Source organism: Dendropsophus ebraccatus, chromosome 4 (assembly GCF_027789765.1).
Source record: "Dendropsophus ebraccatus isolate aDenEbr1 chromosome 4, aDenEbr1.pat, whole genome shotgun sequence".
Taxonomy (NCBI): domain Eukaryota; kingdom Metazoa; phylum Chordata; class Amphibia; order Anura; family Hylidae; genus Dendropsophus; species Dendropsophus ebraccatus.
Window position 1 is genome coordinate 31,592,548 of NC_091457.1, and position 21,993 is coordinate 31,614,540.

General features: G+C 45.9%; 1 protein-coding gene across 1 annotated transcript in view; it reads left to right on the top strand.

The window, feature by feature from the left end:
* The first annotated feature begins 1,500 nt into the window (after nt 1-1,500).
* The window catches only part of MARK2 (microtubule affinity regulating kinase 2), a 258,426-nt gene continuing 237,933 nt past the window's right edge, over nt 1,501-21,993 (top strand). The window contains exon 1 of the mRNA XM_069965440.1: nt 1,501-2,145. Within this exon, the coding sequence (XP_069821541.1) occupies nt 2,095-2,145 (51 nt within the window). The 5' untranslated portion in view covers nt 1,501-2,094. The remainder of the gene's footprint in view (nt 2,146-21,993) is intronic.

A 21,993-nucleotide genomic window follows, 5' to 3' on the forward strand; every position in this document is an offset into this window, starting at 1 on the left:
GCTCCCTGGGGGATTCCAGGGCAGCGCACACATCCGGAAGCTGAGTGTGCGCCCGGGCCGGGACTTCCGGTACAGGAAGTCCCAGCGACGCGCACTAAGGTTCCTGATACGTGCGCTCCCTGGGAATCCCCCAGGGAGCGACGCATCAGATGGGGGCAAGATTGCCTCTTGCGGCCGCAAGCAAGACCGTGCTTGCGGTCGCAAAAGAGACATAAAGGAGGGGGTGGGCGCAGCGGTTCGGGGGGCGTGCGCCGATGCGAAACGCAGCCTCTTGTGGCTAGAGGCATAACGCTGCCTCCGGCCACAAGAATGATTGACACAGCCAGGAGCCAATGGCTCCTGATGCTGTGTCAATCACGTCCTGGCCCAGTCGGAACTGTATGCGCTCATTAGGAGTGCAAGCGCATACAGTTCTGACCAATTTGCGGGGACGAGGTGGGGGCTGGAGCCAGGGATCCAGCAGCTGCCGGTCTGTCATCGGGAGTGGGGGAGGAGCCCACCGGAGGATCCCCGCTCCTCCCATGACCCAGTCCGACACTGCTTGGAGGCCCCGGCCACTACTGACGTGTTAATGCTGTCTGCAAAAGCAATAGCTTTTGCAGACAGCATTAACTGTCTGAGACCTCAGTGGGCCCGGGAGCGACCGTCCCCCTTACCCCCATCAAATTTCGCTACTGGCTGGACCCTCAGGGCTATTGATTGTCACCCACAGATTGCAGCCACCAGGAGCCTCTGCACACAGTGATTTATTAAACAGTTGTCCACTCAGAAACTACAACTCCCAGCATACTCTGAGAGCTGTATAAATGTAGAGATTTGTCACAGATACAGATGAATGAATGGAAAGGACGGGGTCAGCATGTCATGTCTCACTGGTTCTATATTGGTGGGCCCCAAGGATCATTTCCTCTGGTGCGCCCCAGTTCGACACTGACTACACCTCTTTTCCTATGGAATATGCCCCAATATCACTATATATCTCCTATTCATTCCAGGTGAGGTATTACACATCGGTTTCTGTGGTATTATACGCTCCTTCCACTGTACAGTCCAAATATATCCTGTTCATTCCAGGTCTAGCTAATTCATAAAAACACTTAAAACCTTATTTTACATCTTTCCCATTGGAAATAATGTCTTTTTCTTCAGGCCGGTGCTCTGATTTAGAGTGCAGCTGTACCTCAATAGTTAAAAATCAATCTTGTAGCGCAACAAAAAGATGAAATGCAGCCTTGGCCTAAATGCGAACTTGGGTCAAATATAGGTACTCATACTGCAGCAAAAATCTACATACAATAATATGTGGCGCGCCATATATCGCGTGTACCCCCGTAAAACGCACGCGCACAAAATCACTCCTCCCTCCCCCCAGCGGAGACCACGGACGCATGTGCAATATGGCGACCTGGGGACAGGTCCGGGTATGCGCGCGCAGCCCCACGGCAGGCCGCCGCTCTCTAGTCAGGTGACTGGGGGCGTGCGTGCGTGCGTGCGTGCGTATCATTTCCCCCCCCTCCTTAGAGAGCTTTGAACAGCGGGGACACCTGGAGCCTCGAGCGGGAGATCAACAGAGTGCACTGGGGGGGAAGGGGGAGGTGCCAGACCTGGGCGGGAGAACTTACCTGTGTCACCCGCCGTTCCTATCCACTCCCACTCCAGGCACCCCTTCCCTGCCTCATACTCGCACAACTTAACATCTCTGGAGAGGTTTGGCCGGCGAAGGAGGGTGTGTTTGGTGCATATGTGTGTGCTTACCTGAGACACCGCCAGCCCTGCTCCGCCACACTTAATTAAGGGGGCGCTGTGTTGTCCGCTTTAGTTGTGGTAAAAGGAAGCAGATTGATAGTTACTGACCTGGGCCTAGTGAAGGAGTGGATGGCAGCCCCCTTTCAGGTTTAGCAGGGCAGTGAAGAACCATTAATACCCCCTCCAACACACACACACAGTCTCTCTACCCTCTTATACTATATAAATGTCCCAAAGATTTTCAATGATATAATCTGTAAACCCTAATTGCTCAGCGGTCACCGCACTTCCCTCTGCACTTCTTTTTCTCCAATGGTGTTCTCTAAAGCGGATCTATAATTGAATAAAATGTCCACTTGGACCCCCCTGCCAACTGTGAATGAACGCGATGCTGAGCAAGTGAGTATGACATTTTAACACAAGGTTGTGTCTAGTTTTTTCCATAAGAACTGAAGTATTTCCTCATCTGTCTGTGTTCACCAACCTCACATGTTGCAAAATGACAACTCCCAGCATGCCCTTGCAACCTGTCAGGGCATGGTGGGAGTTGTAGTTTTGCAATTGCTGTAGAAACATGTTGGGTGACACTGGTCACTGTATAAGACTTGCTACCAATTGTACTTTATTGATTTCACTTTTGTAATCATAATAATAATGAATGGCTGATTTATTACAGTGGGGGGGGGGGGGGTACCTTCATAATACCTGCTATTTTGTAACGCTTTACTTTAAACTGGATTTCTTTTTTTTTTTTTAAATCTGGGCCTCTTCAAACGGCTACCATGTAGTCTGGGTGCATAGGTTCTAAAATAAAAGAATTCTGCACTGTGGCATGCCTCTGAAAATGGTTGTAGTTGTAAAAGGCTAGCGTCCATCAAGTTTTAAGAAAGTGGATAAAACCTGTAAAGTAGACCTGTCATACAACTGTTTTTGATCAGCATGCAGTAGCTTCCAATACAGCAACGCCCAGTGAGTTCTTTGTACCTGTCCTATTGGATTGGAATTGGGCTCATACATGGAATGGTGCAGACATCAGGAAAAGGCTCATAGTGACAGCATTCTTTGAAGTATAACTATCATGGTTCAAGGCTCTGAATGTCTGTGTACAGACACAGCTGCTGATGGACGTTCGGGTTGCTGTGGAAACATCCTAATTATCTGTAAGTTTTGTGCTGGAGCCCTATTCTTAAAGGGGTAGTGCGGCGTTTAACTTTTATTCACTAAGTAAAACGCATTACAAAGTTTTACAACTTTGTAATGTGTGTTATTTAAGTGAATGCCCCCCCTTACCCGTGTTCCCCCCCCCCCGAAGTGTTAGTGCATTATACTTACATGTTTGCCCTCGACCCCGGCTGCCATCTTTCGTCGACGACGTAATCTTCGGGAGGCCGGCCGAACCGCTCCAATCGCTCCTGCCGTGTCATCAGATGCTCAGCCGCGATTGGCTGAGCAGAGTGCGGTCACTAGATATGGACGGGGAGCCGCCCAGATGACTACTTCCCTGTCACGTGCTCGGGGGATTAAAATGACTGTACCACCAGGCCCAGGCTGAAGCACTGGAGGCGGCCCGACCTACTCTTAGTGGGAGGAAACCCTAGCCCCTTTATGATAGGGTTCCATTGATACTAATGGAGTCACATCATAGAGGGGCTGTTTTTTTTTCCCACTGGGGGTGGGTCGGCCTGCCTCTATTGCTTTAGCCTGGGCCTGGTGATACAGCAGTTCTGGGAACCATATCAGCCCGATTGGGCTGATTGGTTTCTCTTTAAAGGGAACCCCTATACATTGAGGCTGGGTTCACACTACGTATATTTCAGTCAGTATTGTGGTCCTCATATTGCAACCAAAACCAGGAGTGGATTAAAAACACAGAAAGGATCTGTTCACACAATGTTGAAATTGAGTGGATGGCCGCCATTTAATGGCAAATATTTGCTTTTATTTTAAAACAATGGCTGTTATATTGAAATAATGGCAGTTATTTACTGTTATATGGCGGCCATCCACTCAATTTCAACATTGTGTGAACAGATCCTTAATGTGTTTTTAATCCACTCCTGGTTTTGGTTGCAATATGAGAACAACAATACTGACTGAAATATACGTAGTGTGAACCCAGCCTGAAGGAGTAAATATCTGTGCATTTCTGAAACAGAGTGTAAAACATATGTACCAATTTGCATATTAAATTTTTTTTCACACTACCTTATCTGCGCAGGTGCGTACATCCCGACGGCAGGGTTCATTTTCAAAAAACGCTGCCCGGTTCCCCCTATCTGTGCCGGCTTACTCTGTGCACTGGAGGTGGGCCCAGCGCCCCTAGTGTAACAATATTCTCTTCCCTTGGTGACGTTCTTCCATCAGAATCAAGTCTGTCTGCGTCACCAAGAGGAGGGGATATTGTTATATTGAGGACGCTTGGCCCACCTCCACCACATAGAGCAGACCAAAGTGTACATGAAGAAACCGGCGCCAATCATGGGCACTGGGTGGCGTTTTAAAAAATGGACTGCACCGACCAGGTAGATCGGTTAGCGAATTGGTACATTCACTTTAACCTTTTAGGGACATATGACATACCCATACGTCATATGACATACCCATACGTCATATGTCTCCAAGTGGTGTTCAGAGCGGGGCCGCGCGGCGACCCCGCTCTTAACCGCCCACAGTGCCGCGTGTAGCCCGGCTATTAGCGGGCACGGTCCGATCGCCGTGCCTGCTAATCAAGTAATCGGAGGCAGCTGTCATAGTTGACAGTTGCATCTGATTATCGTATGCAGCCGTTCCCTGGTGTCTAGTGGCGGAGATAGCCCCCCTGGGACGTTGTCCCGGAGGAGCGCTCTCTGTGCCTGGTGCCGGCCGGGGTCCGCTCCAAGATGGCGCTGACCCCAGCTCGGCACTCGTTTGTTTTGGGCTGCTGCAGCCGAAAGCAATCGAGTGCCGATGTCATTGATCTTTACTGTATAACTGTACAGCAAAGATCTCAATGAGAGATTAGAGTGTATATACCAGAAGTCCCCCAGGGGGGCTTCTAGTATATGTGTGTAAAACAAAAAAGTGTTATTAGTAAAAAGCCCCCTCCCCTAATAAAAGTTTCAATCGCCCCCCCTTTTCCCATGTTTTAAATAAAAGTAAATAAATAAATAAACATGTTTGCTATCGCCGCGTGTGTAATCGCCCGAACCAATAATTAACCACATTTCTCATCTCGCACGGTAAACAGCGTAAGCGGAAAAAAAAACAAAGTGCAAAATTATGCATTTTTGGTCGCATCAAATCCAGAAAAAATGTAATAAGTGATCAAAAAGCCGTATATGCGCAATCAAAGTACCGATAGAGAGTAAACATCAAAACTGACACCTCATACAGCCCCATAGACCAAAGGATAAAAGCGCTATAAGCCTGGGAATGGAGCGATTTTAAGGAACGTATATTTGTTAACAATGGTTTTAATTTTTTACAGGCCATCAGATAAAAGAAAAGTTATACATGTTATATATCATTTTAATCATAACAACTTAAGGAACATGCACAACATGTCAGTTTTACCCCAGGGTTAATGGCGTACAAACAAATACCCCCCAAATAAAAGAAATGCGTTTTTTTTGTTCAATTTTACCACACTTTGAATTTTTTTCTGGTTTCGCAGTGAACTTTATGCAAAAATTCAGCCTGTCATTGCAAAGTACAGTTAGTGATGCAAAAAATAAGGGCTCATGTGGGTTTCTAGGTGGAAAAATGCAAGTGCTATGGCCTTTTAAACACAAGATGGAAAAAACGCAAAAACGGCCCTGTCCTTAAGGGGTTATCCAGCACTACAAAAACAGGCTACTTTTCCCCCTCTTTTGTCTCCAATTCATGTGTGGTTTGCAATTAAGCTCCATTTATTTCAATGGTTCCAAACCCCACCCAATCTGAAGACAAGAGAGGGTAAAAAGTGGCCATGTTTTTGTAGCGCTGGATAACCCCTTTAACCCCTAGACGACCCTGGACGTAGGGTTACGTCATGGAAGTCTGTCCCCAGACGACCCATGACGTCCTGGGTGTTTCTCCCGCTATGAAGCGCGCTCCGGCTGCAAACAGCAGCCGGGACCTCACCGGTAATGACACGCTGCAGCGATCGCACTGCCACGTGACATTAACCCCTTAAACGACCGCGGCGTTTAAGTGTAAGTGACAGGGGGAGTCCCCTGTCACTTACCGATCGGTCCCGATCGTTGAAACGGACTGCCGGAGGTCTCTTACCTGCCTCTGTGCGGTCCGATCGGCGATCTGCTGCACTAAGCCTGCACAGGCAGGCTCAATGAGCAGATCGCCGATAACACTGATCAATGCTATGCCTATGGCATAGCAATGGTCAGTGTAAAAATCAAACTACTGTATGTACAAGTCCCCCAAAGGGACTTCAAATGTGTAAAAAAAAAAAAAAAAAAAAGTTCAAAACACTATTACACTACCCCAAAACCGCTCCCCCAATAAGTCTAAATCACCCCCCTTTCTCAATATATAAATAAAACATATAAAAATAAATAAATAGATAAACATATAATATACCGTAGCGTGCGTAATTGTCCGATCTATTAAAATATAACAAGCGTCATTGTGATCGGTGAACGGCGTACACGAAAAGAGGGGAAAAAGTGCCCAGATTACCGATTTTATGTTACATTATATATTAAAAAAAATCAATAAAGAGTGATCAAAACGTCCGATCTTCACAAATATGGTATTAATAAAAACTAGAGATCATGGCGGAAAAAAATGACGCCCCATAGGTGAAAAAATAAAACCGTTATAAGCGTCACAATAGGCCCATTTTATTAATATTTAATTGCCAAAAAAAAGGATTTCATTAAAAAAAAAATATATATAACATTAGAGAATCTGTTTAACCTGCATATGGTTGTGTTCGGGCTGACCTATAGAATAATAGTGTCATGTCGCTGTTACCATATAGTGCATTACGTAGACACAGGAACCCCCCCAAACGTTACCATATTGCATTCTTTTTTACGATTTCACCTATTTATATCTTCATAAATAATATATTTGGAATTCCATCATACATGTTATGGTAAAATGAATGACGCTATTACACAGCACAACTATTCCTGTAACAAATAAGCCCTTACATGGCTTGTAGATAAAAAACTGAGAGTGCTAGAGCTCTTAGAAGGGGAGGAGGTAAAAACGAAAACACTAAGATCAAAATTTGCGCGGTCCACTGGGTCATTCACTGCAATTTGCTATGGATTTGTGAAAAAAAGTTCTCTGATCAAATCCACCATCTCTAAACTGATCAAGGATGTCGGTAGTTAATTTTCAGGTGACGTGGACTTATTACAATAAACTTTTTGTAAAACCAGTTTGAGGGTATGTTCACATGTGTTGGCGTTTAATTGCAGTGATGCAATAAAGGATGGCTGGACAGCTTTTTAATGATTTAGTACTGCAACTAAATAATGCAGCAATAAAAAAGGGGCGGGGCCTAACCTAACCCCTTAGGGACACAGCCAGTTTTGGCGTTCATGACGCGGCAACATTTTTCAAATTTAACATGTCACTTTATGCATTAATAACTTTGGAATGCTTTAACTAATCCTGGTGTTGTTTTTTCGTGGCATATTCTTCTTTATGCCTGTGGTAAATATGGTTTGATACCTTTACAATTTTTTTGTGAAAAACTGCAAAATGTTGTGAATTTTTTTTTTTTTAAATAGCATTTCTCTACATTTGAAAGTCTCTGCCAATAAGGAAAATAGTAATACTACATAAATAATTTATTAATTCATATGTATAAATTGTCTACTTTATATTAACGGCATTTGGTGAACATGCTTTTACTTTTTTAGGGTACGCGCACACACTAAAGAACTGTGGCGTAAAATCCTTTGCAGATCCCGCAGCTTGCACCCGCTCGCGGACTCGCCTGTGTCCGAGACTCCATTCTCTGCACGGGCGGATTCCCTTGTCCGTCCAAAGAATGTACCAACTCCAACTTTGAACAAAAAAACTTTCAAAATTTTATAATTGTTTTTATATGGATTATTATAAATGTTTATTAGTATATTTTATGTCCTATCAATCTAAGCCCTTTATTTATAACAACCAAAAAACCTTTATATGTCAGTAATAAAGCACTGGCCCTATTAGATAAGGGTGGTCAGGGAAAAGTTGGTGGTCTTTGTTTGGCAGCTTGTTTCTGAGCTGGAATAGTCCATTGTGTGTGTGTGGGGGGGGAGATCTGTGCTGTTCTCTTCCTGGATGCTGGATGATTGTAGAGAAGGTAGTGTAGCAGTAACCTCTGCCCTCAGTGTGGTGCAGCAGGCTGTGTGTGCTATAGCTGCAACAGGCTGTGTGTGTATGTGTACTATGGCTGCAGCAGGCTGTGTGTGTGTTAGAGAGGCAGAAATTAAAGGGGTATTCTTGGCAACAGTGAAAAATTCAGGAGAAACAGGGGGGTGGGGGTGAGATCATAATAAAGAAGTCCTATTTACCCACCCCTGTGCCCCCACAGTGCAATGTGCCGCCAATCTTGTGATGTCATGGCCCCACTCAGAAATGCTGGCTTAGTGGGAAGTTCCTGTGGGGCTGCGATGATTCAGGAGCATGGATGCTGTTAGAGAGCTGATTAATCTGGGTTTATGGCTGACCCCCTCTATCTCACAGGTATCTGGCATTGTTAGCAGTATTTCTTTGTGTATGATGAATATTTAGTTAAAAACACAGAAATTTGTCAGCAGAAAAGACCACCTGCTCCATCTAGTCTAGTTGTGAGTTGTTCAGGACATGGAGGCTGGAGACTAGCTGCATCCAATGTGCACATACAGTAAAATCTGCTTTACATCATTCCCTATTCACTCTAAAGTTGCCCCAGGATCCTGTAGGACATTACACTGAAGCTGCTGAGCCAGATCTATGTTACACTAGTTGGACAAATAAGTCCCCTGGTGTCTGACTGGCCATTTATAAAGTAGCTGCATTTGAAGTCTGTCCTGATAAAATTCAGGAGTTTGAGCTGTGCCATACTGACTCCACAGCCCCAATTGTAACGCTTTTATTTTTTCACCTATGGGCCATAAGGGGCATAATTCTGTGTGCTATGATCTCTAGTTTATATTAATATCCTATTTGTGTACATTGGACGCATTGATGTAATAAAAAAAAAATCAGCAATCCTGGCATTTTTTTACCGCTTTTTGTTCACGCCGTTCACAGTGCGGGAACAATATTGTTCGTAAGATTATGCGTGCTACAGTATAATATATGTTAATTAGCTTTAGAAATGGGAAGTGAGGGTTACATTTAAAGGGGGGGGCGGGAGAGAGGCTTTGGCACACATAAATGCATAAAAATTACATTGACTGATCACTGCTATGCCATAGCATAGCAAGGATCAGTGTTATCTGCGATCTTCTGATAAAGTCTGCTAAAGACTGAAGACCTGACTGCATGGAGGAAGTCCAGCAGTCAAACAATGCAGACACTCTGCGGGGGGTCCCGATTGGAAAGTGACGAGTTGCTCCTGTCACACTTATAGGGGTTAATGGTGGGCGGATATGTGATTGCGGCAGCCTGCAATTGACGCTGAGGACCCGGCTGCTATAAAGCGAGCTTGGCATCCCGGTGGGGCGTACATGTACACCCGTTTGCAATAATGCCCAGCCTGCTGTCTGTGGGGCTGTATGAGATGTCATTTTTTTTCCTGCCATGATCTGTTCTTGCTATCGGTAGCTTGCTTGCATAAATGCAACTTTTTGATCACTTTTTATTACGATTTTTCTGGATTTTATGTGAAAATCAGCAATTTTGCACTTTGGCATTTTCGTGCACTTATGACATTTAATGTACGAGATCAGGAATGCCATAATTTAATAGTTTGATTTTTTATTTTTAAAATGGGAAAAGGGGGGGGGGTGGAGGATTTAAAGTTTTATTATGGGAAGGGGTTTTTTTTTATTAATGAAAATAATTTTTTTTTTTTTTTTATTTACAGTAATCCGAAGTCCTACTAGGGGACTTCTATATACACTACATTGATAATATAGATCAAAGCAGTACATAGTGTACCGCATCGATCTATGTTATCTGCATTGGATTACCATGGGCTGCTAGAGCAGTTGTTTGAAATGACAACCGCTGCGGCGCGGCGTGCAGTACACACCAAGAAGGCACTGCAGCCTGCAAAAGCATTTGGCCGACAAGTGTCTCGCCAGTAAGAATTGGCTGAATCTGGACGTGGCTGGAGAGCTGCTGAAGGCCGTGGAGCTCCCGCCCCACTATAGATGTAGGTAGTGTGTGTATGGGGGGGGGTTCAGGGCTTTGGGCACACTGACAGAGGGTTTAACCCCAGGTATTTCCCGCTAAGCCCCTTCGCCGCCTGGGGGAAGGTATATTAACTCTCTTGCTGCTAGTTAGAGGTCACCCAGCTTTCCCAACATCTTGTATTGTAGTGAGTATGGTGGAGATCACCCAGCATTTTGTACTCAGTATGATGCGGTCACTAAGCTAACCCAGCATATAAAAAGTTCACCCAGCTTTCCCAGCATCTTATTCTCAGTATAATGGGGTCACCCTATCTTTCCAGTATCTTGTAGTCAGTATGATAGTGGTCACCCAGCTTTCTAGCATTTTTTAGTCACTGTGATGGAGGTCACCCAGCTTTTCAGCTAGGACATGAGGGTCAACTGTACCCTGGGCGCAGTGACATGGGGGGGAGGGGGACTGTACCCTGGGCGCAGTGACATGAGGGGTGACTGTACCCTGGGCGCAGAGACAGGAGGAGCGGGGCTCGGTTATGCTGCTTGGGGAAGTGTCACTGATGTGTCCTCAGTTACTGCTCAGAGGCCGCCCTCCCCCAGCTGTTTCCACCAGCCTTGTCCTGGCACAGTTCCCAGTGTGCAGAGCCTGAATGCAGAGGATGGAACTGGCTTCATGTGTGGACGGTATCTGGCTACATGTAGGGTGAACCATACCTGCCTAAATGGGGGGGAGCTATCTAGTTACAAGGGAGGACCATACCTTGATATTTGAAGACATATACATGATCTGGCTACATGAGGACATATCTAGCTAAATCGGGGAGGTATGTGGCTTCATAGTGGGGAAGTATCTGGCTACAGGACTTTCTTTTTCATTCATTTAGCCATTTTTCTTACAGGAAATTTATATCAATCTTAAATTGTCACTGTTTAATTTTTTTTTTTTTTTTTTTTTGCAGAAATCAATAGCCCATGTTATTTTAAGTAACTTTGTACTTGGGTTTATTAGGCAAATACGCCATTATCTGCATTGATAAAGACTTTTTCCAGCCCCCCCCCCCCCCCCCCCTCTCTCATCCACTGCTCATTATCAGAAAATCTTGACTGGTTTACATCAGTCGTGTCCTGTCTGTTCTATGGAGGGGGAGGAGGAAGGAGGGAGATTAATAGTCAGCAGAGAACAAAGGATTACACAGCGGGAGCTATGTGAAAGATTGTATTCAGAGGTCCGAGAGGTCAGTGCTGACCTTAGAGGAGATAGCCAGGTGATGTAGCTGTAAATTAACTCTTTGTTGTCCTGTTTTGGTGCCTCATCTCCCTCCACCCCTCCCCTCTCCTTAGAGAACAATGAAGACGGGGAGAGCTTCAATCTACTTTTTCATGATAAAAATGCATTTTTCGGCTAATAAACCCAATTACAAAGTTTCTTAAAATCACCTGTACTATTGATTTCTGCAAAAAATAAAAAATTAAACAGTGACACTTTAAGTGAAGTTCCCTAAAGAGTGCAGTTGAAAATGGCCCAAAGTGCCCAGTAGTTGGCATAAAAATGGGCATCAAAGTGAAAACACAAAATTGTGATTAAAAATAAAAAAAAAGACTTTGGGCGACTGATGTCTTTTGGCCGAAAGTGGTTCTGGCTGTAAAAACTGGTATTAAAGTGGGCACATGGGCATTTATTTTTTTTATTTTTTTTATAAATGCGTTTGCAAAGGGTTAAATGAGTTTGTGCCACTGATCTGACAAGGCCAACACACAGAGGGGCATGTCAAAAATCATTTAATCCTTTGAATACACTAGTTACTTATTCAAATCAGGAGAAAAAAAATGCAGATATGCCCACTTTTATACACCCAGAACAACTTTAGGCCAGGCTGGACTCTTTTGGATATGATGCGCGACATCCCTCTCTGTGTATTGGCAGTGTGAGATCAGTGGCCCGAACGCATTTCACCTTTTGAAAACACAAATAAAATAAAATGCCCATCTACCCACTTTAATACCAGTTTTTAACCCAGGGTCACTTTGGGTCAGGCTGGACTCTGCTGGTTGTCATGTGGGACATCCCTCTTTGTGTATTATCAGTGTGAATTCAGTCACCCAAAGCCAATTTTTTTTTAATCTGCCCTTTTTTCTGCCAACAGCTGGGTAGTTGGCAGAGGGCACCTCACTCACAGGCAATTTTTTTTTTAACTCAGTTTATTAAACAGAAGTGCAGAATAGTAAAGCTTTGCAGAAGAATAATAGAGCATTGTGTTTTCAAATGCACAAACAATGTAAGGTAAAAATTCCTCCGTAAAATTAGGGAATAATAAACAATAAAACAAGGGATCGACTCAGATCCATAACACTACATTGCTATAGGACATTTACTGCATGAGCTGGCGTTACCGTCGCGGCAAACGCCCTGCATTTAATTAGCTGTCACGGCAAACGCCCTGCATCAGCTAGTAGCAGCGCCATTTTGGAGCAGGGTCACAGCGCGACCCTTCTCTGAATACCCCAGCGGTGCCATGACGTAATAGGTACGTCATGGGGTGCTAAGGGGTTAATCTTTGACCTTTCTAGGAGCCATATGGCCTGGAGGGTAAGAGGATGGTATGTAAGAGTCTTTGTGCACTTTGTGGGACACGCTTTGGCTTCTTTATTTACCTGGGTGATCAAGCAATAAAAAAAAAATTATCAATGAGTTATTGAAAACTGTTTACTGTCATTTTTGGCATCTTATCACGTGGCAGGACTACACAAATATCTGGTTGCCAATAGCATCTAATGTCTTTTAGTGATTTTCTTTTAATGTTTATATATGTTCCCCATACACCTTAGACTTTAGTCAGATGAACCCGTTGATCATGGCTGGTTTGGCGATCCTGGTATTGTGGTGTTTTAAAGTACTGAGTATCAGTATTTCTCCCTATATTTTTCCCTATGACAGCACCCCTGAAGAGGTCCACCTCCTACTCCCATTGGACAGGAAACAGGAACCTGTCCTGTCCTCATCCCACAGCAGCCAAACTGCACCTTTTAGGGGCAAAGGTAGGAAGAACCAAAGGGGGGGGGGTGCAGTGGGTAGGAAAGAGTGGAGGCCCCCTAAAAAGTCCAAGGGGTTCCTCTTTGCAGGAGCAGAAAATCCCAAAAGCCTTCCCAATGATGCCAGGCTCTGGTGGGAGGCCACTTGTCTGAATGGGTCAAGATTTCCCGCAGTAACACTATTTTGGCAATAATAAAAAAGGATTGAAAAAATCTTTTTTGTCCTCCCCAGGGGAAAGACTCGTTTATTACTGACCTCAGCTCAGATCAAGAGAAGCATGAGGGCCTTGTCTTGAAAGTGCAGTCATTGTCCCAGAAGATCAGAGGGGAGAAGGCTTCTACTCCACTCTGTTTCTGGTAAGGAAGCCCAACGGTTCTTTTAGAACTGGCAAAAACAATAGAGGGCATCAAAACAGACTTAGACAAGTTCTTAGACCAAAATAACATAAATGCATATGTATAGAATAGAGATAAGCGAACCTCGAGATGATCCGAACCTGAACCTTTGGCATTTGATTAGCGGTGGCTGCTGAACTTTGATAAAGCCCTAAGGCTATCTGGAAAACATGGATATAGTCATTAGCTGTATTCATGTTTTCCAGACAACCTTAGAGCTTTATCCAAGTTCTGCAGCCCCCGCTAATCAAGTACCGAACGTTCGGGTTCGGATCGACTCTGGTTCGAACCTGGTTCGCTCATCTCTAGTATAGAACCTACCCATCATCTGTGGCTGCAGCAGGCTGCATGTGTTAGAGAGGCAGAAATTAAAGGGGTGTTCTGGGCAACAGTAAAAAATCAGGAGGGTGGTGTTGTGGGATCAAAATAAAGAAGTCCTATTTACCCGTCTTGGTGCCCCCACAATGCAACATGCAATGCACTCCCTATCCTGTGATGTCATTGCCTCAATGAGAACTGCCTGCTCAGCCAATCAGTGAATGAGGCGGGGCACAGCTGCAGTCACTGACTGGCTGATCAGGTAGTTCCTGTGGGGCTGCGATGATTCAGTAGTGGGGACGTTGTCAGAGAGATAATAAATCTGGTACTATGGCTGACCCCTCTATATCCCTATGTTTGACCCCTCGATATCCCTATGGCTGACCCCTCCATATCCTTATGCCTTACCTCTATTTCACAGCAACCTGCCCTTGTTAGCAGCATTTCTTTGTGTATGGTGAACATTTAGTCAGAAACATAGAAAACTGTTAGTAGGAAAAGACTACCTGGTACATCTAGTCTAATTTTGAGTTTTCCAGGACACGGTGGCTGGAGATCAACTGCATCCACTGCACACACAGCAGAATCTGCTTTATATATTTACCTTATTCACTCAGAAGTTGCCCCAGGATCATGTGGACATTACACAGAATCTTCTGAGACAGTTCTCCTTTACACTACTTGGTCAAATAACTCACTTATCTGGCCATTTATGAAGGAGCGGGAGTCGGACCTGATAAAATTTAGGAGTTCGAGTCGGAGCTGCGACTTACCAACTCCACAGCCACTGAGGTGGCAGCGGGCACAGTCCGATCGCCATGCCCGCTAATCAAGACAGTTAAATGCAGCTGTCAAACATGGCAACTGCATTTAAATGTCATGTAAAGCGATCACCTGGTGGTCTAGTGGGTGGATCCCCCCATAATCCAACATGGTCTCTATGAGAGATCAGTGTAGTTGTATTAGAAGTCCCCCAGGGGTATTTAATGTATATGGAATTTTATGTATGTTTTATTCAGGGCTGTGGAGTCTGAGCTAGTTTAGGCTGGAGTTGGAAAAAAATGTACCGACTCCGACTCCAGTTTTAAAAAAATCTTAAAAAAAATGTAGAATTGCTCATCAATATATATAAAAATGTTGAAGTTTTGCTCATCAATATATATTATGAGCAACCTTCTAATAGGTCACTGAGCTATTGTTTCTGAGCTGGAAGAGTCCATTGTGTGTGGGGGGAGATCTGTGCTGTTCTCTTCCTGGATGCTAGATGACTGTATATGAGCAGCAGTGTAATATGGAGATATCCTGTGTAATATAGAGGAGGAGGAGAAGACATAAGTAGTGTAGCAGTAACATCTGTCCTGTGGTGTTTTCTCTCTTGGAGAAGATTGTGTGTTTTTCTTCAGTGTTCTATGGCTGCAGCTGTGTGTGTGTGTGTGTGTGTGTGTGTGTGTGCGCTATGGCTGCAGCAGGCTGTGTGTGTGCGCTATTGCGTGCCCCCACAGTGCCCCTCAACATCGCTATGTGTGACCCCTCTGTATCACAGGTATCTGGCATTGTTAGCAGTGTTTTTTTGTGTATGGTGAATATTTAGTTAGAAACATAAAAGATTGTCAGCAGGAAAAGACCACCTGCTCCATCTAGCCTAGTTGTGAGTAGTTCAGGACATGGAGGCTGGAGACTTGCTGCATCCACTGCACACACAGGAGAAGCTGCTTTATACACAGTATCCCTTTATTCACTGAGAAGTTGCACCATGATCATGTAGGACATTAGGGAGAAGCTGCTGAGCCACTATGATAATAACTCCCCTGGTATCTGACTGGCCATTTATGAAGGAGCAGGAGTCTGAGTCGGTCCTGATAAGATTCAGGAGTCTGAGTCGGAGCTGCGGCTTACCGACTCCACAGCCCTGGTTTTATTGATAATAAAAGTTTGAATCGCCCCCCCCCCCTTTTCCCATCTTATAAATAAATAAACAAACGTTGTTTTGCAACCTGTGGGGGTTATGCTCATAGACCCCTTTGCCCTGCAGACAACCCCATAGCCCAGCCTTGAAACAGGAGATTTCTGTATGTTTTTTCCTCTGTCACTTCTGCTAAGAGTTATGAAGGTGATCAGGCAGGACAGAATTCGGGTTATCCTGGGTGATTAATAGAATTAAAGTTAGAATTGATTTGATTTTTTTGTGAAAATTGTAAATCCGGCGGGGTGAGGTGCAGGGTGAGCGGAGAGATGCAGCGCTGGCGGCTGACCAGGGTGAGAGGCGAAGGAGGAGGGCTGTGTGCACTCCTGCCCCTCAGTCACCTGCAATTACCTCCTTATCCCTACCTGTACTGCTACTAAACCCCTCATCTATACCTGTACTACTACACCCCTTATCCACTATACCTCCACTACTACACCCTACCTAGATGGAGGCACAAAGATCTCCTATACTAGATGGGGGAACAGAGTGGCACATATTTGACAAAACTATTTATATGGGGCACAGAATACAAATATAATGCCCCCCCCCCCCCCAGGCTGCGGCTATGAGCGGGAGCGGACAGTGCGCGGGGCCAAGGTGGTGACACTAGGGAGCTGGGGGCGGCACATAGAGAACATGGCTGGCGCTCAGCTAGCCGCCGGCCATGTTCTCGGCGCTATACTTTAAGCTGCACTATTATGCAACTTAAAGGAGAAGTCCGGCCAAAATTAATTTTTGATATGTTGTTACTTATGAAAAGTTATACAAATTTCTAATGTACATTAATTATGGGAAATGCACATATAGAGCTATTTCCCTTAATTTAGTAGATCAGGAAGTGTTAGAATTCTCTCTGAAGAAGTGACGTCACGACCCAGGGTGTAATTCCTATGGAGTGTCCAGCAGGGGGCGCTCTCTATATAGAAGTCTATGGGACTTTATTGTTTCTATGGGTTTCTATGTAATGTAATGTAGTGTACAGTGCTTTATTGAATGAATACATCTATGGAATACTTTGGGGAGCAAGTGTCCTTGCTCCCCAAAGTATTGCATAAATGTATTCATTCAATACATTCAATACACAGTAAGCCCACCGAGCCGCCGCATTTCCGCCGAATTTCCGCCTATCCGCCACACGCTGATCCGCCGCATTCCCGCCGATCCGGACCATATACATTGAACTACAGCTCCCATCATCTGCTTCTAGTATGAACAGGTGATGGGAGCTGTAGTTGGGTAATGGATATGACATGCCGCCGGGCGCAGGGGGGAGCCGCTCAGTACACAGGAGCTCTCCCCCCTCCTCCTCCTCCTTCCGGGAGCCTTCCCCCTATAGCACTGCTGACTCCCTGCCTGGCCGCCGCTCTCCGCCCATACATACCGGCTCCCGATGCATCCTGGTGTCCGCGCTGATGCCGGGAGCCGGTATATGAGAGCGGAGAGCGGCGGCCAGGCAGGGACTCAGCAGTGCTATAGGCGGAAGTTATCACGGAAGGAGGAGGAGGAGGGGGGAGCGCTCCTGTGTACTGAGCGGCTCCCCCCTGCGCCCGGCGGCATGTCATATCCCATCACCTGTTCATACTATAAGCAGATGATGGGAGCTGTAGTTCAATGTATATGGTCCGGATCGGCGGGAATGCGGCGGATCAGCGTGTGGCGGATCGGCGGAAATGCGGCGGATCGGCGGGCTTACTGTGTATTGAATGTATTGAATGAATACATTTATGCAATACTTTGGGGAGCAAGGACACTTGCTCCCCAAAGTATTCCATAGATGTATTCATTCAATAAAGCACTGTACACTACATTACATTACATTACATAGAAACCCATAGAAACAATAAAGTCCCATAGACTTCTATATAGAGAGCGCCCCCTGCTGGACACTCCATAGGAATTACACCCTGGGTCGTGACGTCACTTCTTCAGAGATATTTCTAACACTTCCTGATCTACTAAATTAAGGAAAATAGCAGTATATGTGCATTTCCCATAATTAATGTACATTAGAAATTTGTATAACTTTTCATAAGTAACAACATATCAAAAATTAATTTTGGCCGGACTTCTCCTTTAACAAAGTATCGATACCAGGAAATCCTGGTATCGTACTTTTTTTTTCCCCCGAAATATTGATAGTAGTATTGCTTTTTCGGTGCATCGTCCATCACTACATGGGGGCACAGGGGGAGCACGTTTACTCTGGGAAGCAATACAGTTGTTGTCTCAAACATCATTAAAATAGAATCTGATGCTGCAGGGAGAAAAATGTTAAGTATAGCAAAAAGAAAATTCTGATTTAAATGAAGAATCATCCATAAAATTTCAAAAATTGATATTTTATTTTTTGGCCATATAACCCAGCCTTACCTGGGTGTACCCTTCTGGCCAAGGAGGATGGGGTTCACTTTACTCAGGATGATGTCATTAAGGGTGCCTTTACACAGAGAGATTTATCTGACAGGTTTCTGAAGCCAAAGCCTGTAAAAGACTATAATCAGAGAACAGGTCATAAAGGAAAGACTGAGATTTCTCCTCTTTTCAAATCCATTCCTGGCTTTGGCTTCGGCTTCAGGAATCTGTCAGATAAATCTCTCTGCATGACAGTTCAATGGCAATTGTTTATTGATGGAGGGCTCATTGAATAGCGGCCTTACAAAACTGTCAGTTCACACAATGGAAAGTGCGACTCCGGATGCACTTTCTATTTTGTACTATGGTAAATTATTATGTGGGCACACACAAATGCTCCTGCATCTTAATTCAACAGAAGTGAATTTCATCTGGCCGGTACTGCAGTTCTGGCTGGGATGATCTTCACTGACACCGGCCGTTCTGTGACTTAGCCGGGTCACAGAACGGCAGGTGTCTCACGCTGTGTGAACCCGGCCATAAAGAGAAATTGAGATTTCAATTTTTGGCTTGACCAGCCCTAATGTAGATTTTTCTTTGTTAGGAAATATTGTTTGGATATGGTTAGTTGCTTGGCAACAGTAATGGAAATTGTATTATAAAGCTGTTTGTCATTTGCACCTAAATAGTCCACTATAGACAAGCATGCATCACTTGTTTTAGAAAAGTATTGGTGTGGGGAAGAAAAAAAAAATTAATCAGTCCTGTTCTTGTTTTCCGTCCTTTGGCTGTATAATAGTAAATCACAATGCTTCATAGGAAAAAAAAAAATGTGGTTGGTAATTTAGACCGTGAACTTATTGCTGTCACTTGTATCTGTAAAAATAGCACACAATTCATATACAAGTTCTCGTACTTGGAATGTGGAATAACCAGATTGACTGGCAAGTTGCATGCATACTGCTCAGCTTGTTAAAATGTTGTTACTAGTTCCCAACACTTAATATCTAGAGATAAGCGAACCTCGAGCATGCTCGAGTCGATCCGAACCCGAACTTTCGGCATTTGATTAGCGGTGGCTGCTGAACTTGGATAAAGCCCTAAGGCTATGTGGAAATCATGGATATAGTCATTGGCTGTATCCATGATTTCCAGACAACCTTAGAGCTTTATCCAAGTTCAGCAGCCCCCGCTAATCAAATGCTGAACTTTCGGGTTCGGATCGACTCTAACCCGAACCCGGTTCGCTCATCTCTATTAATATCCTAACTGTACATTGGATGACAATGTTGTCATTAGAGGGAAACTGACAGCAGGGATATGCAAATATCCATGATCAGGGCTCCAGATGGCGACCAAAATGGTCGCCAATGCGACTGACTTTTTGCAAATGGCGCCCAGATTTATTAATCTGGGCGCCATTTGCGACTGGCCCCGGCGGCGGCGCGCTGTCTCTTTAAGATGCGCGGCTGATGCGCGGCTGCCGGGGGTGTCCCGTCCTATCCCCGGCAGCGCGGCGCATCAGTGAGCTGCCTGGGGCCCTGACTTCCGGCACAGGAAGCGCGCGTCAGAGACGCTTCCTGTGTCAGAAGTCACAGCCCCGGCGTACAGGAGCTCACTGACGCGCCGCGCTGCCGGGGATAGGACGGGACACCCCCGGCAGCCGCGCATCAGCCGGGGACAGCGCCTGAAGAAGAAGAGGATCGCCGGGGGAGCGGGTTGTCAGGTGAGTTTGTGTGTTTGTTTTTTTTTTAAATATTGCTTAGCATAGAGGAAAGGGGGGGGGCATCTATAATGGGGGGAGAAGAGAAGGGGGGCATCTATAATGGGGGGAGAAGAGGGGCCATATTCAAGGGGGGGAGAGGGGGCCATCTATAAGGGGGGGAGAAGAGGGGCCATATTCAAGGGGGGGAGAGGGGGCCATCTATAAGGGGGGGAGAAGAGGGGGCATCTATAATGGGGGGGGAGAGGGGGCATCTATAAGGTGAGGGGGTATCTATAAGGGGGGGAGAAGAGGGGGTATCTATAATGGGGGGAGAAGAGGGGGCATCTATAATGGGGGGAGAAGAGGGGGCATCTATAATGGGGGGAGGAGGGGGGCATCTATAATGGGGGGGGGGGAGAGGGGGCATCTATAATGGGGGGGGGGAGAGGGGGCATCTATAAGGTGAGGGGGAATCTATAAGGGGGGGAGAAGAGGGGGCATCTATAATGGGGGGGAGAAGAGGGGGCATCTATAATGGGGGGGGAGGAGGGGGCATCTATAATGGGGGGGGGGGAGAGGGGGCATCTATAATGGGGGGGAGAGGGGGCATCTATAAGGTGAGGGGGAATCTATAAGGGGGGCAGAAGAGGGGGCATCTATAATGGGGGGGAGAAGAGGGGGTATCTATAATGGGGGGGAGAAGAGGGGGCATCTAAGGGGGGGAGAAGAGGGGGTATCTATAATGGGGGGGAGAAGAGGGGGTATCTATAATGGGGGGAGAGGGGGCCATCTATAAGGGGAGGGGGTATCTATAAGGGGGGGAGAAGAGGGGGCATCTATAATGGGGGGAGGAGGGGGCATCTATAATGGGGGGGAGAAGAGGGGGTATCTATAATGGGGGGGGGGGAGGGGGTCATCTATAAGGGGAGGGGGCCATCTATAAGTGTAGGGCAAACTGGCTGCAGACACTGGGAGATAGATATATGCACAATTATTATTATCAGGGCCCCTCAGGTGTCTGTATTGTAGGGGGTCACTTGCATTAGTCACTAGGTGAGAGATATATCTGTCTATATACACATCTTGTGGGGGGTCACTATGGCTGCAGTCATAAGTCTAGCTCAGTATGTATAGACTGTTGCAAGCTTTTAAAGGGAACCTGTCACCCCCCGTGACGGGGTGACAGGCTCCCAACCCCCCGTTAGAGCCCCCTATACTCACCTCATCGCGCCGGGTCCCGCTTCTGAAGATGGTCGGGTCACGGAGATCTCAGCCGCTGCAGCCCGGCGCGCACACTGAGAGATGAGTCCAACGCTCATAGAGAATGACGGAGCGCTGGACTCTCCCATCATTCTCTATGAGCGTTGGACTCCTCTCTCAGCGCGCGTGCCGGGCTGCAGCGGCTGAGATCTCCGTGACCCGACCATCTTCAGAAGCGGGACCCGGCGCCATGAGGTGAATATAGGGGGCTCTAACGGGGGGTTGGGAGCCTGTCACCCCGGCACGGGGGTCGACAGGTTCCCTTTAAGTTCAAGTTCAGAAGAGTAAGCCTCATTAAAAGGCTAGCCAAGTGAGGCTGAAGTATTGAGTCAGACTGTATATGGTTGTCAGACTGGATATGGTTGTCAAGTTGCAAGTTTCCATGTTGAACGTTTTCAAACTAAGAAAAGAAAGAATCTAAAGGAGGAGGAGGCTGCCGCGGCCTCTGCACACAGTAAGTCCCATTTAACATAACATTAATTTTACATGGTTTAAAATGTTGGCGACCAAATATTCTATTTGGCGCCTAAATTTTTCAGGTTAGGAGCCAATGGCTCCCAGGTAAATTTTTTAGTCTGGAGCCCTGATGATGCAAGTTTCCAGACGCTGATCATGAGCATTGCGGATTTATCTGTGGCAATGCTCTGTGATCTGGTAAAAGGCAACTTTCTTCCGCACTGACAGTGTCACAGGGATGTGTCTGTGACACTGTCGGCGCCCGCCCTTTATCCTCCACTGTATCTTTAGGCTGGGGCCCCCCTCCTCCAGTATGGTTGACAGCGGGGGCTAACCTGAAGATACAGCAACGGCTTGAGAGCGAACAGGCTTACGCTATGCTAGGTCTGTTGCTGACACAGACACACCTTTGGGATACTATCAGCACAGAATAAAGAGGCTTTTAATCAGAAGACGCCGTATCGCAGAGGATTGCTGAAGTTATATCTGCAGTGCTCCTA